The following is a 14,372-nucleotide window of genomic DNA, read 5'->3' on the forward strand; positions in this document are numbered from 1 at the left end:
TGCTTGGCTTCAAAATGAACGCAGTGAGGACTTCAATCTTCATGCGAAAAGAAAATATGGGATACAACCAGATGCACCCTATATTCCTGTCCATCCTCTCAACTGAGTCAGGCCAGCCACCTGTGGCACCAAGGCGCTGTTGTTGACCAGGACAGAGTGCAAGTAGGCGTCTCCAACGAAGGTCATGGTATCGAACAACGAGCGCCTGCGTACTTCCCTGGGGGCCTTCTTCTTATTCACAAAAGCACCTAGGCACACAACGCAATCGCTTGAGAGTCCGGGACACAAACAAGTGTATCCAAAATCAAAGCTCAACCTGTGTGTGAACGGCTGTTACTACGACGGCGCCTTCTGCTTAGCTGCTTCAACCCGCGCCTCCGTCTTGCTCCAGAACCAATCCGCATCATCGGCGACACGTTGACTCCAACCATCCAGCGGCCCCACAGCCTCAATATGTTTCTGCCCCCCCTGCAGAATAGGGACGCACGAGTCCGCCGAAGTAAAGTTGGTAGCATTGTTAGGGCCCGTCAGCTCCAGGAGCTGCCGCGAGCTGGCCGCAAAGATGACCCTTCCGATGTTCGCCCAGTACGTCGTCCCTGCACACATCGCACACGGCTCCCAGGTGGTGTACATGGTGCACTGCCAGAGGTAACCTGGGGGGAATTGGTCCGCGGCTGACAAGGCGAGGGTGGATTCGGCATGTCTGACGTAGGAGACGTTGTGCTGCTTCAGGAGGACCGTCTCGTGGTCCGGCGCGACGAGGATGCAGGCGAATGGTGGTTTTTTGTGTTGCGTCATGCAGGCGTTCTGGAGCTCAAGCGCAATACCCATATTCTGGGGTCGTCATTAGAATTTGAGTTGTTGTGTCTGGCGTGGCCGTAGCTTATCGGGGCCCAATTCTTGTCGCCTGGGAAACTCACTCTGTCAATTTGCTCCTGTGTGGGAGCCGTTCGTGGTGGAAACCATTCCTCGATGAGGTTATCGCCAGTCCCCATGATTAATTAAATCCCGCGATACGTTTCTTCTTCTACTGCCGATTCTTTGATAAGGAGACAGTCGGCAACCCAGGCATCTCCGCCGGGGAAGATCGATTTATAGACCAGTCGGCTCATCTTCCATTCCGGGCCCGGCTATCGGCAGACCCCGATAGTGATTACTCCCCGCTCCGTTACTTGCCCCGACCTCGGGACGGGGTTTCTCTTTCTTCTACGGCTGTATTTGATTCTAGACTTCGCGTAACCCCAAACAATTTCAGCTGATGCTGTTGAATTGGTAAATATTCGCCTTTGTTTGCAAATGGACCCATTTGCGTAGTGGGAAAAGACGTACTGTATTCTCTTTCCACTGTTATTGGCACTGTATTTCTTCAGACGCTGGGTCTTGAGCGTTTACCACTGTATGAAGGCGCCACGTACATTTTACATGTATGGGGATTAAAAACGAAACCACACTTGCGTAGTGGGATGTGTGCTTGCACTTGAACTTTACAAGCTGGATTATTTCGGAGTTACAGCTGAAGAAAATCCTCAATTTGGGCAATATTTTAGACAATTCTTCACGTTGCTCGATGTAGAGAACTTTGGAAAGGAGCCAAAAGAGTTGGAAAGAGATATCAAACCGCATACAGGGCTCAACCTTTCCAAAAAAAAAAAAATCGCAACGTCCGCCATGATGCGAATGTTGTGAACACCATCCTCAACATTATGCCGTTGTCCCTGTCAACTCGTTAACAACGGAACTTATCACGTATTATGTTCTCTCTGCCCTGTTATTGGCATTTTACGTTTTAAACGCTGGGTCTTGAGTGTTTACCGCTGGATGAAAGCGCCATGTACGTCTTCGGACGTACGCGGAATAGAAGCGAAACCACCTGCAGATACTACAACAGGTCACGCTACCTACGGGAGGTTGTCCTGTGGGGCTCAGGTTTGTCCCCTGGTTTTCACAGTTGCAGGTGCGAACCTCTGACCTGTTCGGTTATGCAGCCTGTACGAGAAAGTCGAATGCAGGCTGGCCAACTAGCATTCGATGTGGTGGTACCTAAGAGGGGCGTCTCATACCTTCTAGCGCTGGTTCAACCCCGAGTGAAGATTTAAACTACGAGACTGCTCGTTCGAGTTATCGATTTCAGTGCTCGCTATGGTATGGTATAAATATCTTTGGGATGACCAGAACCTGGCAGAAACGCTTCAAGATGGGCTCCTATCGTCTGAGGGAGCCAGACGGTAAGATGAACAGTAACCTCATTCACTATTAGTGCAGCTGGATGACGAATATCCACCAGCTCCGGTCACACCAACCCAACTCGACACAATCCTGGTAAACTGCCTCCAATCGGGCCACACAGTGAGAAGGCAACTAATGCAGGTCGCACTTCGAAGTCGATCACTCTGAAAGCACAATTGTGCTGACATGACTACTAAAATCTTGGATATTTGATTGAAAGCGATGTGCCACAGTCAGCCTGTTAATGCTGCCATGACACTTGTTTAAAATCGGGGAAATGTTCATTTTTGATGCGGCTTTCTATGACCATAGCACACCATTGTCCCAGGCACCTCTTAAGACTTCTTCGAATCAAAGCACACCTATCCTCAGTGCGTTTTCATAAGTCAAACATTTTCCTGGCTCTCAGTTTTCGTTCCGTGGCCGTAAACCAAGCCACAATCATGAGTCGTATGCGTAGACGTGCGAGACAGACAGTGACTTGTTGGAATTGTGTAAGTGGTCCCAGTTTTCTGTGCAACACCCATCATACATATCGCCTGACGGCTATCATCCTTTGAGACATTTTTAGCCACTAACCCTCGGCGTCAGTGCTATTGTGGCATGGGGATCATGTTGCTAGGCACCACCACTCATTGCGTCACCTGTGATCGAGCTATGTGTGGTTTCTGTCAAGTATACAAGCAAAGCATCTGCGAGAGAGTGGGACCGCGACGCCGTCCGACGGCCCAGGGCCCTGTGCTACTTCACAGATTAGAGCAGCCCCGGCAGGCAAACACGATAAGTTTCAAAATACAGACGGAGCATTCAATGAATGCACTGACACAATCATCTGCCTATAAGCCTAGAATCATTGACAGTGGCCGGCTGAAATATCGTCCTGGGCTCGAGACCAGACCAGAGCATGTTGTGCTTCTCCGGTGCTTGAACTTGACGGGCGCAAAAGATGAACCCTGGAAAGCTATTTCGACTGGTGAAACGCAGTCATCACCAGGAGAATTCACCCCCGGATCTGAGTCATCCGATCTCTGGCAAGAGGATGACGACGACATAGGCTTGCCCGCCAAGTGCGACACAATCGCACATGGCTTAAGCGAGGGTTTTGACGACCTTTTCCAGATGTGGCTTTTAAGCCCCCGGGACAACAATGATGGACAAAGAGCCCCGTCACCTTCAGGCCCGCAGCGCAATGCCAAGGATACTGGGAAGCGTGCAGAACCGAGACGTAAGCGACCTGATAATTCAGATGAGCAGGACGAGGATGCGAGCCCCGGACGGTCTGGGGCAGTCGGAAGGAAACGTCGGAAAATGATGCCTCTGGACACGCAGCTGGCCTGTCCGTATTTCAAAAAGGATCCTCGGCGGCATAGAGCTTGTTGTGGTTATGGGGGCCAAAAGCTGAGTTATGTCAAGCAACACCTTAGCAGGAACCACACCATCTCGCTTTACTGTCCTGTGTGTATCATTTATTTCCCTAACGAGCGGCTACGCGACGAACACATCAGAGCTAGGACTTGCGAGCCGCTTGAAAACCCGCAGGTACCGGAGGGAATAACGATGGAGCAGAGGATTTGGCTGAGTAGGCGCGGCCCCCCACATCTCAGCGAAGAACAGCACTGGTTACGAATATTCCAGCATTTGTTTCCTGGGCACCCTCTGCCGCAATCGGTATACAACGACACGACTTTCTCCGAGGAGTTTCTTGATTTCAGAGACTTTATCAGTGGGCCTGCAGGACTCGATATGCTATTGAGCAAAGTACGCGAAAGCCCGTGCTGGACAGCCGAGCATGAGACGCTCTTTGGGCCAGACATCGGGGAGGGACTCGGGCAATTGTATTGGCTTTGGGCGGCCGCAAGGCAGGGCGAGTCCAACCGAGCCGGAGCCGTTGAAGTCCCTTCACACGAGTCTCAGGACACGTTGTCTCCAGTCTTGGACGGAGCTTCCCATCAGTCTGGCATGCAGCTCGGAGAGGAGCTTGTTACTGGCGGGCAAAGCTTCGATATGTTCATACCTGTGCCAAGGGAAACGGAGTCCCCAACATTGCCCGCACCTCAAAATGAGCTGGCAAGGGTCGTGGATGGACGAGAACAGCTCATCTACGAAGCCACGCAACTTGACGCAACGACCATAAACACGGAGAATGAACAAGAGCACCCGAATGTGGATAAAAAAGAGGAACTGGACGAAGGTTGGCAGTCTTCGAGCATAGCATTGACTCATATCCCCCAAGGTCAGCCACGGACGAGCTTGACAAGGATTGACCAGCCAGACACTGAGCCGCCGGATATACCAGAGCTTGGAGACGACGCGCAAGGCGCCGTCTCCTTATCAGATTTCCGACCCGAATTTCTCAACGACGGATTTCAGGGAAATACCGGTTGGAACTTCTCTTCAACCTTCGAATTGGATGACGCAGGGTATTTACTAGGTCATCTCGGAGCCCCGCGTGAAGATGCTATTTTGAACGACGTCGCCGAGGCCTATACAGGAACGACGGTAATGACGGATGAAGAAGCAACAGCCATTATTGCGGATCTTGATGACTGTTTAGGATTGGCACAACCGCCCAAGTAAGCCTTGGCTGGTAAGGGCGATCGGAAGCATCTACAGTGGAGAGCACGAAATATTCACAGGAATTTCAATGTTAATTCACGGTTGACGGCTGCATGACCTTCCATCGAATCGTTACTGTCTTCGTCCAGTGGGTTCAACCTTGATCAGCGGTCAATCCTTGTCTCAGGAGAAGCAGCGAATTGGCTGCTCGACCGCGCCAAGCATAATTACAGGACCAACTTAGAAGAGTTGTGACAGAGTTTTAGGTGCGTCTTCCCATAGCTAGGCCGCTGAAGCAAAATGCACCCGAAGTTGGGCGCAGTAGCGGGCCAGGAGCACCTTGGCACTGTGTCTGTTACGCCTGCCCCGTCCATCATTCAGGCATAAGTCCAGCAGCCAGGCTGCTGGACAGTGTGGGTGGGACCAGTTGCGTGTTTCCTCCGTTTTCGTACGTGCGAATCTCTGCATTCTTGTTTATTAACAATCAATCCACAGCCCCCCCCCCCCCAAAAAAAAAAACAGATTAAGGATGGTGTTAAAAGAAATTCCCAAGCCCGGGGATCGACGCCGGAATCTCCTCGTCCCGTACTCGGGCACGCTTCCGCGCAGTAGGCATCCATGTGTGTCACTAGGAATATTACCATTTTACCATTCCCTTTGGTACAGACAAGACGTGAGCGCACTTGTTGGGTACGAAGGACTGAAATGCAGTTCTGCCACTATCCTACACATACGGTACGTAGGTGCCAGTGAGGTTGGTTCCATTGTGACCACATGCAGCTTCTTCTAAACTATCACTAGCTAACTCGTCTACAGAACTTGTGCGCTTCATCATCCAACTTCATCACTAGCCCTGCAATGGTGCGAGTCTCACCGGGCAGCGCGGTGCCGAATTAATGCTGGCGGCCAGAAAGCAGGTCCTTGGTGCAGTCTGCGGGAACCTTGATGTCTGCTAGAGGGAGTTCGCCGTCGACGGTGGAGATTTGGACCGGTTTGAATGCACCTAAAACTCGGCGGTTTCTTATTGTCAGCCCCCACGAAAGGTCATGGGTCGGCTGAGTGCGGTGCGGAACAGAAAAGTAAGAAACCCGACCCTCTCTCACCTCCCCCCCCCCACACACACCTCTCCAAGGATGACTTCCTCCACATAATCTAGATGCGAGAAGATGGTAAATAGATTGAGGCCTTGAATTGTTTTGGGTCGCTGGTAGGAGGGGGAGCAAGATCACTGAGAGGGTCCGCACCTTGACAGGATGACAACACATCGTCTGTGATGAGAGGACACAGCTAGCAACCCGTACCGGTGATGGTTCACTACACCAGAGAACGCGTGGATAGGCTCGGTCCATAACTGAGACGATTTTTTCGATGATGAAATTATGAAAACTCAGCGCGCCGTGTTAGGGAGACAACGAGATGAGGACATCGATAGCCTTGCCGTTCAAGTGAAAGCCGCAGGCGATGGGAAACGAAGTCGCCTTCTCCGACCTGACCTATTGATCACAGACGAAGAGATGAGGCCGGAAGGATCATGAACAGTCTGAGCAGAAAAGAGGAGAAGAATGGAATTGAGTCAACAAGTTATCCGAGCGAAGGCTCTTCACATCACCGCACCTTCCTCTGTGAGTAGGCTTGATGCAATCGCGCCATATTCAACCGGCTCTTTCCTTTGCGTTTCTTGGTCGAACGTATCACAATGACACTTCTAAGCATTGCAAGTTGTCGGGCAGGAACAGGGCGCGGGAAGGGTGCAGCAGTTTAAGAGTGCACACCAGCCAGCGGCGCCTTGCTCCAGAGGAGAGGAAGGCACGCCCTCGCCTATCTCCCGCCAGCCAGCCAGAAGGGGGCGAAGAGGACGAAGAGGAGTATCTCACGGAGGAGATTTAATGGAAGAGGTGTGTCTTGAAAATTGTACGTGTACATAGTATAAAAAGGTGAGCCAATTTGATTTTGAGTAGGCCATATTGAACGCCGAAGCTGTGCACTCTTCCTGCACTCTGCACTCCTTCGCGCTCCTTCACGCTCCATGCACCGTTCCCATTTTGAGCCTCTCCCAGAATTGAGCCGCTTCCCGTTTAGAACTATTAAAACGCTGCTCCAGTACGGGCACATTTTAGCAATATACATGTTCCAAGGTTGCTAGCTTGGTGCGGTCACGGTTTATGAACACCGTATTACGCCCGTATCAAGGCCAACATGAATTTTGAACACTAATTATACATTTGAAGGTTTCACAAGTGCTCCTATAACAATAGGAGTACTTAGCGAGTACGGAAATGTATACTGCCACGCATTGAAGCAAACCTGGTCATGAAATGGTTGTCCCATTGGCAGGTCTTGTTTGTAAGCCTCTAGCCGTCGGAACCTCCCCTCTGGTAGACTTCAAGACTTCCACCAGAATTCTTTTCCTCCTGCTCTTCCCTCAGTCACATCATGTCTTGTCAGAGAGAAGACCGGAGTAGTAATGAATCTAGACCTGGAGGCTGCTAGTACGAGATTATAGAAGGCGAGGGTTTACTGTCCGAGCACTTTCAATAATCACGTACGCCAAGTAGGTCAAATACACCAAGCAAAGCATATTAAGTCTATCAAGTGTATCACGGTACTGCCCCCTTAGCTAAAGGCTATAGTACGTATAACTACCTAATTACTATTCGGTAGTTAGAAAAGGTACCGTAAGGCTTGCCGACTAGATTCCAATTAGGACCTATGAGGCTGTCAATACAGTACGGCTAATAAACTAATCACGAAAGCAGCAGCGCCAACCACATCACAAGTATTACACAGGAACACCGGGCAGACCGCCGCATTTCAGCTGTCTCTCCGTGGCCTGGCCTCATCGTAGAATTCATTCGCTGGTCCAGATCATATCGGGAGGCTTTCTCCTAATTTTCCGGGTGGTAAATACGGTTTGCTATAACCTGGTGAGTGATACCTGCTCCAGTAGGTGTGTAGGACGTCTAGTTGCCCAGGTGAGGACTCACCGAACGTTCGGATCTCCGCGCGTATTGCGTTCTTGGCGCGGCAGCATGCCTCCGCTCAAGCCCCGGGGTCCCAAGCCACATAACCAAATAACCAAGGAACGATCAGATTCATTCATCATAAAAGACAACAAGCCCCTGCTAGCAGACGTGAACTTATGAGCATTTAATCATGCTAAGGAAATGCCCAGACAGAGGAATGGCTTGTCCGGGTGAATTCATGGCGTGCTGCGGGGAGTGGATATGCTCGGTGTAAAGCGCGCCGTATACACGCGACGGTGTGTCTTGGCGATCATCAGGGGTCCTGTTTATGTATAAATGGCCGATGTTACGATTCGAGGGCCCTAGCCGCCTCCCGTGGCCCGAGAAGCCAGCTCTTGCGCTCTCCAGGCTAATCCGGTACCGCCATGTTGCCATTCCAGCTCCTGAGCCTCACCGCCGTGTGGGCCGCCACCTCTTCGGCACGCTACATTGTGCCAGGCGGGCGATGGCGAGACACGGATGGCAACCTTGCCAATGCGCACGCGGGTAACGTGGTTCACGACCCGGCGAGTGGGAAGTTCTACTGGTTTGGAGAGTATAAACTCGAGGGCCAGGTGGAGGGTGGTGGTGTGTCCGTCTACAGCTCCGACGACCTGGCTACATGGACGCACCATGGTCTTGCTCTCGCTCCCATCGAAGGTGACCCCATCCTCGGTCTCGACAAGATCATCCAGCGGCCCAAGGTAGTCTACAGCGAGGTCACTAATAAGTACCACATGTTGTGGCACGCGGACAACTCGACCTACGGCCTTCTGCTGCAGGGCCTGGCCCAGTCCGACAACATTGCAGGACCCTACGAATTTGTCTCGGCGACCAAGCCCCTCGGTAACTGGTCTCAGGACTATGGACTGTTCACCGACTACAAGGACGGCCGATCCTACGCGCTGTACTCGAACGGTGACACCGTCGAGGGACGGGACGACTACATCACCTCCTACAACGACGCCATCACGGACCTCGATGAGGTAGTGTACCGCTTCAACAAGTTCGACCTCGAGGCACCAGGAATCGTGCAGACAGACGACAGCTACTACATACTCATGAGCCACAAGACAGGCTACCGGCCCAACGACGTGGTGGCCTTCCGCGCCGACGACCTCGCCGGCCCATGGAGCCAGCCCTTCAACGTGGCCCCTCCCGACACGCGCACCTACAACAGCCAGAGCGGCTTCATCCTGCGCATCAACGGCACGAAGAAGGTGACCAACCTGTACCTCGGCGACCAGTGGGACAGCAACTCGCTGTGGGAGAGCCGGTACATATGGCTGCCGATCGAGATCGACGACGAGAAGAAGTCGCTCGAGGTGGTCTGGAACGACGTGTACGACCTGGACGTTGTGACAGGCGAGTGGAGCCCCGTCGAGGGGACGCCGTACTACGCGCACGACGCCGAGACGACGGGCGACGCGTTCCTGCAGGAAGCCACCTTCGCCAGCGGCGGCCTCATCGCCACGGGCATCTACGGCAATGAATCCAAGGTAACCTTCAGCGGGATCGAGGGCACGGGGGAGCCGCAGTGGGTGTCTTTCTACTACCAGAACACCGACGACATGGGCTTCGGGAACCAGCCGGGCGGCACCCCGGACCGCATCGGCGGCAAGTGGCAGCTCCGTCGCATCGCCAGCGTGGTGGTCAATGGGGACACGGAGAACCTCCAGACCCTGTTCCAGAGGGACACGAACAAGGGCGTCATCCTGTCGACGCCTCTACAGCTGACCCTAGAGAAGGGAAGCAACAACACCATCACCATTGGTGGACTGTACAACGGCTTCGACTACAAGGGTGCTGACATTGATCGGTTGGTGGTGTACCCGCCCGAGAAGTCTAGCAACTTGACGGCAAGCGCAGCACGCCCAAGTTTCTAGGTTCGTGTTTCAAACATGATATATCCTTCTAATTGTATATATGCTAGTGTTTTGATGGATTGGGTTGTAGATAGAAATCTCGAAATGCATCCTCATCTGCTTCAAATGTTTTGTCACCTCAATCATCAGTACCGGTGCTGTGAATCGATCTATCGACGCCACTTTAATGATGCCCAATAAAAAGTCGCCACGAGATTAGGCAGTGCAGCTTTCAGCTTGCCACTGGCCAGTATATGGCAATGTGGCAATTCGTCCTACCCTACCTAGGTACAGAAGTTGGGCGCCTGCAGGCTGATCTGACTTTCCCTGGGAACGACTAATGTACAGCACACTGGCATTTCGCGACAAACAGATCCGCGTGCCGTCCTTGAGAGGTGTGAAGAGGAGAAAGGGTACCCAGGGATGATCGAACAAACGGGATTGCTGCCTAATTATGATCTGTTCTATTTTCCTTCCATTTATTTACATCTGACTCGGAATATCCTGTCTCTTTTCATATGTACCACCATTGCTTGGCCACATGTGCAGGTTGCACGAGGCGGCTGATGCTGACGCACAAAAGGTGGCTCATCAGGCTGCAGTTGCGGGGTTCGACTTTTCCCTCATCTCCCGAAGTCAAACTCTAGGGCTCTTGACGTCCATCCGTTTCAAAGCGTGATTTTATGGATAAATCGTGTAGCTGAGTACTGAACTTAGTCTAGAAGCCTGGTCATCCACCATGGATCCATTCAGTGCCATCGGCCTCGCCGGTAACATTGTCGGGTTCCTCGACTTTGGCTTCAAGCTTCTCGCCAAGGCCAGAGAAATCCAAGCTTCAAGTAGTGGCGCGGCCGCTGCGAATGAAAGCCTAGTTTCCCTCACACAGCGCTTTCAGCAGGTGACTGCGAGCCTGCGAGCGCAGAAGGTCACAGGTGCTGCGGCCGGAGAGGAGCTTGCCATCCAGGAACTGGCGGCTGAATGCGATGGTGTGGCCATCGAGCTCCTAGAGCTGGTCCACGGTCTGCGAGCTCGAACTCCAAGGTCTAAACGCGAGAGCCTGCGCGCCGCCTTTCGGGAGTGGCGCAAAGGGGATCAGAAAGATGAGTTAGCGCTCAGGTTGGACAGTTGCCGGTCGCACCTACACTTGCAACTAACCAGCCTGATGAGGTAAGTGAAAATAGAAATTCCGATCATATTTGAATGCCTACCGGGCTATCCTTTGTGAAACCTCCCTCCTGACCAGAAGCAAAGGTCAGAGACCCTTTCTCGGCTCGATACGCTCATCACCTTCGGCAAAGCAAGTCAGAGCGAGTTAAACTCTTTGAACAGGAATGTGGAACATCTTCGGCTCATAGACAAAAACTCATCTATCACCTCTGATGCGCTGAAGCAGATTCACTCTCTGCTCTCCCTAACCGATACGGCGGTACTACGAGTTCGGCAGGTCCGCGTTCTTGAATCTCTACGCTTCGAGCTCATGAATGAACGGTTCGAAGACGTCGAAGAAGCACACGAAAGCACGTTTGACTGGATATTCGACAGCGATGCTGTCGGGGTAACAGGGAGTTCTTTTACAAGTAGCCAAGATTCATTCGCCACGACAGACTCGTCCAGCAGCGAAGATCACGATCAAGTCGGAAGAGATGCTGGTGCCTGGCAGGAGTCAAGGGGTCGACACCGCACCTCACCTACGGACAACGATAGTCCAGGGACTGCGCGGTCCAGGGGCTCGTCTCAAGATGATGGATGGATCGGGTCTCCTCAGGCACACTCGGCCACACTGAGCATTGGGCATGATTGTGGCAGCACCGGAAAGAATGTGTCGATGGACGATACAGGCGACTCAGTCAGCCATGAAGATGACGAGTGCTCATCGATCGCGAGCTATATCGACTTTGAGCACGTGACTTCCGCCGATCAGATGTCCACCTTTTCGGCGAGCCAAATATCTCAGTCACCCAGTCCATCACCACCTATTCCGGCACGTCAGCCAGGGCCGTTCTCGCCTTCTCGCTCCAAGGACGTCCCCGATGAGTTATGGCGAGTGATGAAAAAGGCTCGTGATGACTTCATCGCCTGGCTGGAACACGACCACGGAATCTTTCACATCTCCGGGAAACCGGGATCGGGCAAATCCACGCTCATGAAATACCTCTACAAACACAACAGGACCATGAATCATCTAAGGACTTGGGCAGGCGACGAGAATCTCTCAATTGGGGATTCTTTTTCTGGCGACCCGGCTCGACACTCCAGAAGAGCATCAGGGGGCTGGTTCGTGGCTTGTTGCACGCCGTGTTAGCAGAGGCATCGGATCTGATCCCAGTGGTGTTTCCCGCACAATGGGAAGAGTCTATGTTCAACGACAAAATCCACATCGGGCATCACGAATGCCAACAAGGATTCAACCTTATCACGTCAACAAATCTTAACTTGAAAAACCGCAAGTTCGCCTTCTTTATCGATGGCCTCGACGAGTTCGACGGAAACCACTCAGATCTGATTCGTCAACTTTTTGATTGGGTCACAAACGCCCGGAATGTCAAGCTCTGCGTCTCGAGCCGCGACTGGGCTGTGTTCCGAGAGGCCTTCCAGGACTGTCCTCGATTCAACCTCCATCAGCTTACCCGTTCCGATATGCAAAAGGTAGTCAGGGACCGATTCCAGCAATTAAATATTGATGGCCTTGGCAGCGAGACCACCGAGTCGGCTCGGAAGCGACAAGCCCACTTGCTGCAGGATGACGTCGTGGAAAAGTCAGATGGTGTTTTTCTCTGGCTTTCTATTGTCCTTCGCCATCTTGAAGAGGGCGTTATCAATGGAGATAATATGCAAGACTTGATCAACATAACCGATTCTCTTCCAACCGAGTTGGAACCGATGTTTCAGAATCTCCTGGACTCGATCCCTCGCTCAAACCTGAAGCTGGCCTTAGCGATGTTGTCTTTCGCCTTGTTCACCAATAAGCACGTCAAGTTTTGCCATTTGATGCAGTTCTCCTTTGTGGAGGACTACGTGGCCAACAAGGAGTTTGCTATGTTAATGCAGCCCACTCGCGCCAGCCTGATGTCTACCTCCGAGACCATGACTCGCCTAAGAAAGGCAAGGCGGAGAGTATACGGTGTGTGCAAGGGATTCCTTGAATTACGTCAATCCTATACTGGGAACCGACCACGGAGTGTCCAAATCAACGACATGGTGGGAGAGTGGGTTCGATTCAATCATCGTTCCATTGTTGAGTTCTTGGAAAGCGAATACTTCTTAGAGAGGCGAGATCTTATCCTCCCGAATTTTAACTCCTGGGATGCGTACTTGCAAACATATCTCGGGTTCCTGAGCAACGTCAATCTTCCTGAATTCTATTTCGTTCCAAAATCCAGAAGCCAGTACCCAGACAGGAGGTTACACTTCCTCAATAAAGGATTGGGCCTGAACACGGAGGGCAAGATTCACGATCCTCTATATCTCCTCATGGCAGGTATAGAAGTAACAGACATTCCATCACCATCGTTTAAAGCGGATCTGGTTACAATGATGCTTCTTTATCTTGACCTCCGCACAAACACGGACTCCTTGCGCTTTTGCGACTTCCTGTGCCGAGTCCGCAGAGTAATTTGCGATTTGCGAATGCACACTGCTTCCATGCGTCTCTTTCCTGCTTTTAACGACTATATACGGTGCAATGCCTCAGAACTGGTGGTTTTACTTGCGGCCGGGATGGGTCTGCAGGAGTACATACTTCACGAACAGGATCTGCCATCCGCCATCATCGAGCGTTGTATCAGAATTTGTCTATCAAATTTCCATGTTCGGGACTCGGGGTTGGAACAGTTGACAGGAATTGAAGATGGCATAGAACGCTTGTTTCAAACACTCGGGACACTTTTCGATCGTGGTGGCACTCCGGATCTTCAGATGTTTGCAGGGTACCCTCCGTTCCACACTTTCCTGAGCACAGCATGTATCTGGAGCTTTTTGGGGATCCGAGAGCCACCAGGTCTGCGAATCATTGCCTTTATGCTCTACCATGGGTCTAGCCCAGAATTTTCCATAGCAGTCAGCCGGAAGTCGCTCAAAGTTTCGAATTCGGAAATTTCCTTGGCTGGAAACTTGGTTCAATCAAGGGCCCTCTATTACAAGGCATCCTTCCGTTCAAATACCTACGCACCAAGACAAGGGGCGGAAGGAAGCGAAACACGCACGGCGTTGGACCCAGGAAAGTTGCTCGAATGGGCAGAGCTAAGCTGCCTGATATGTGGATGGCCGAACACCCGGAATGGAACAAAGCCAGGAAGACCTGAATTGGGGCCATTATCACTAAGTGATCAGCCCCAGAAAAGTCGGCACAGACTCTTGCTACAGGTACCAGAGCACATCCGAGAGACCCTTGATCAGCTCAACCGACGTTTGGATCTGCGAACATTGGTTTCCGTATGGTTTCCCCATCAAGCAGAGAATCTTCAAAAGGTCATTGACTGGATCTTAGAGATTGGTGCTCCTCTCAACATGGAGCAGCGTTTGCAACTGAAGCAGGAATTCGGAGACCTTCTACGACCATATTTTGATCAGGCCCATCCACAGTTCCCCGGCTGGCATCCTGGAACTTCCGCCAGGTTAAGCCCAGATATGTCGTCACAAACATCGGAACCTGATGGTGGACTTTTCTCTGGTTTCAAGTTTCATCTACAGCATCTCTATCCGGAGCGCCTGAATAGGAATCCTA

General features: G+C 51.9%; 4 protein-coding genes across 4 annotated transcripts; 3 read left to right on the forward strand and 1 right to left on the reverse strand.

Annotated features, from left to right (window-relative positions):
• Positions 1-336: 336 nt before the first annotated feature.
• On the reverse strand, positions 337-995 carry KVR01_011714 (uncharacterized protein; the record flags this gene model as incomplete). The annotated part of the gene is made up of 2 exons (XM_044788785.1): positions 337-834; positions 921-995. The coding sequence occupies 2 exons, from the start codon at positions 993-995 to the stop codon at positions 337-339; spliced, it is 573 nt and encodes a 190-aa protein (XP_044639423.1).
• Positions 996-2,554: 1,559 nt separating this feature from the next.
• KVR01_011680 (uncharacterized protein) lies at positions 2,555-4,803 on the forward strand (the record flags this gene model as incomplete). The annotated part of the gene is made up of 2 exons (XM_044795034.1): positions 2,555-2,720; positions 2,818-4,803. Exons 1-2 carry the CDS (start codon positions 2,670-2,672, stop codon positions 4,801-4,803), a joined length of 2,037 nt encoding a protein of 678 aa, XP_044639389.1. The 5' UTR covers positions 2,555-2,669.
• A 3,367-nt stretch (positions 4,804-8,170) lies between these two features.
• On the forward strand, positions 8,171-9,670 carry KVR01_011559 (uncharacterized protein; the record flags this gene model as incomplete). The annotated part of the gene is made up of 1 exon (XM_044784052.1): positions 8,171-9,670. One exon carries the CDS (start codon positions 8,171-8,173, stop codon positions 9,668-9,670), a length of 1,500 nt encoding a protein of 499 aa, XP_044639268.1.
• A 718-nt stretch (positions 9,671-10,388) lies between these two features.
• On the forward strand, positions 10,389-11,951 carry KVR01_011745 (uncharacterized protein; the record flags this gene model as incomplete). Its single annotated transcript, XM_044784021.1, has 2 exons — positions 10,389-10,816; positions 11,354-11,951. 2 exons carry the CDS (start codon positions 10,389-10,391, stop codon positions 11,949-11,951), a joined length of 1,026 nt encoding a protein of 341 aa, XP_044639454.1.
• Between the last annotated feature and the right edge of the window lie 2,421 nt (positions 11,952-14,372).

The sequence above is a fragment of the Diaporthe batatas genome, assembly GCF_019321695.1.
Source record: "Diaporthe batatas strain CRI 302-4 chromosome Unknown Contig00016, whole genome shotgun sequence".
In the NCBI taxonomy this organism is placed as follows: Eukaryota; Fungi; Ascomycota; class Sordariomycetes; order Diaporthales; family Diaporthaceae; genus Diaporthe; species Diaporthe batatas.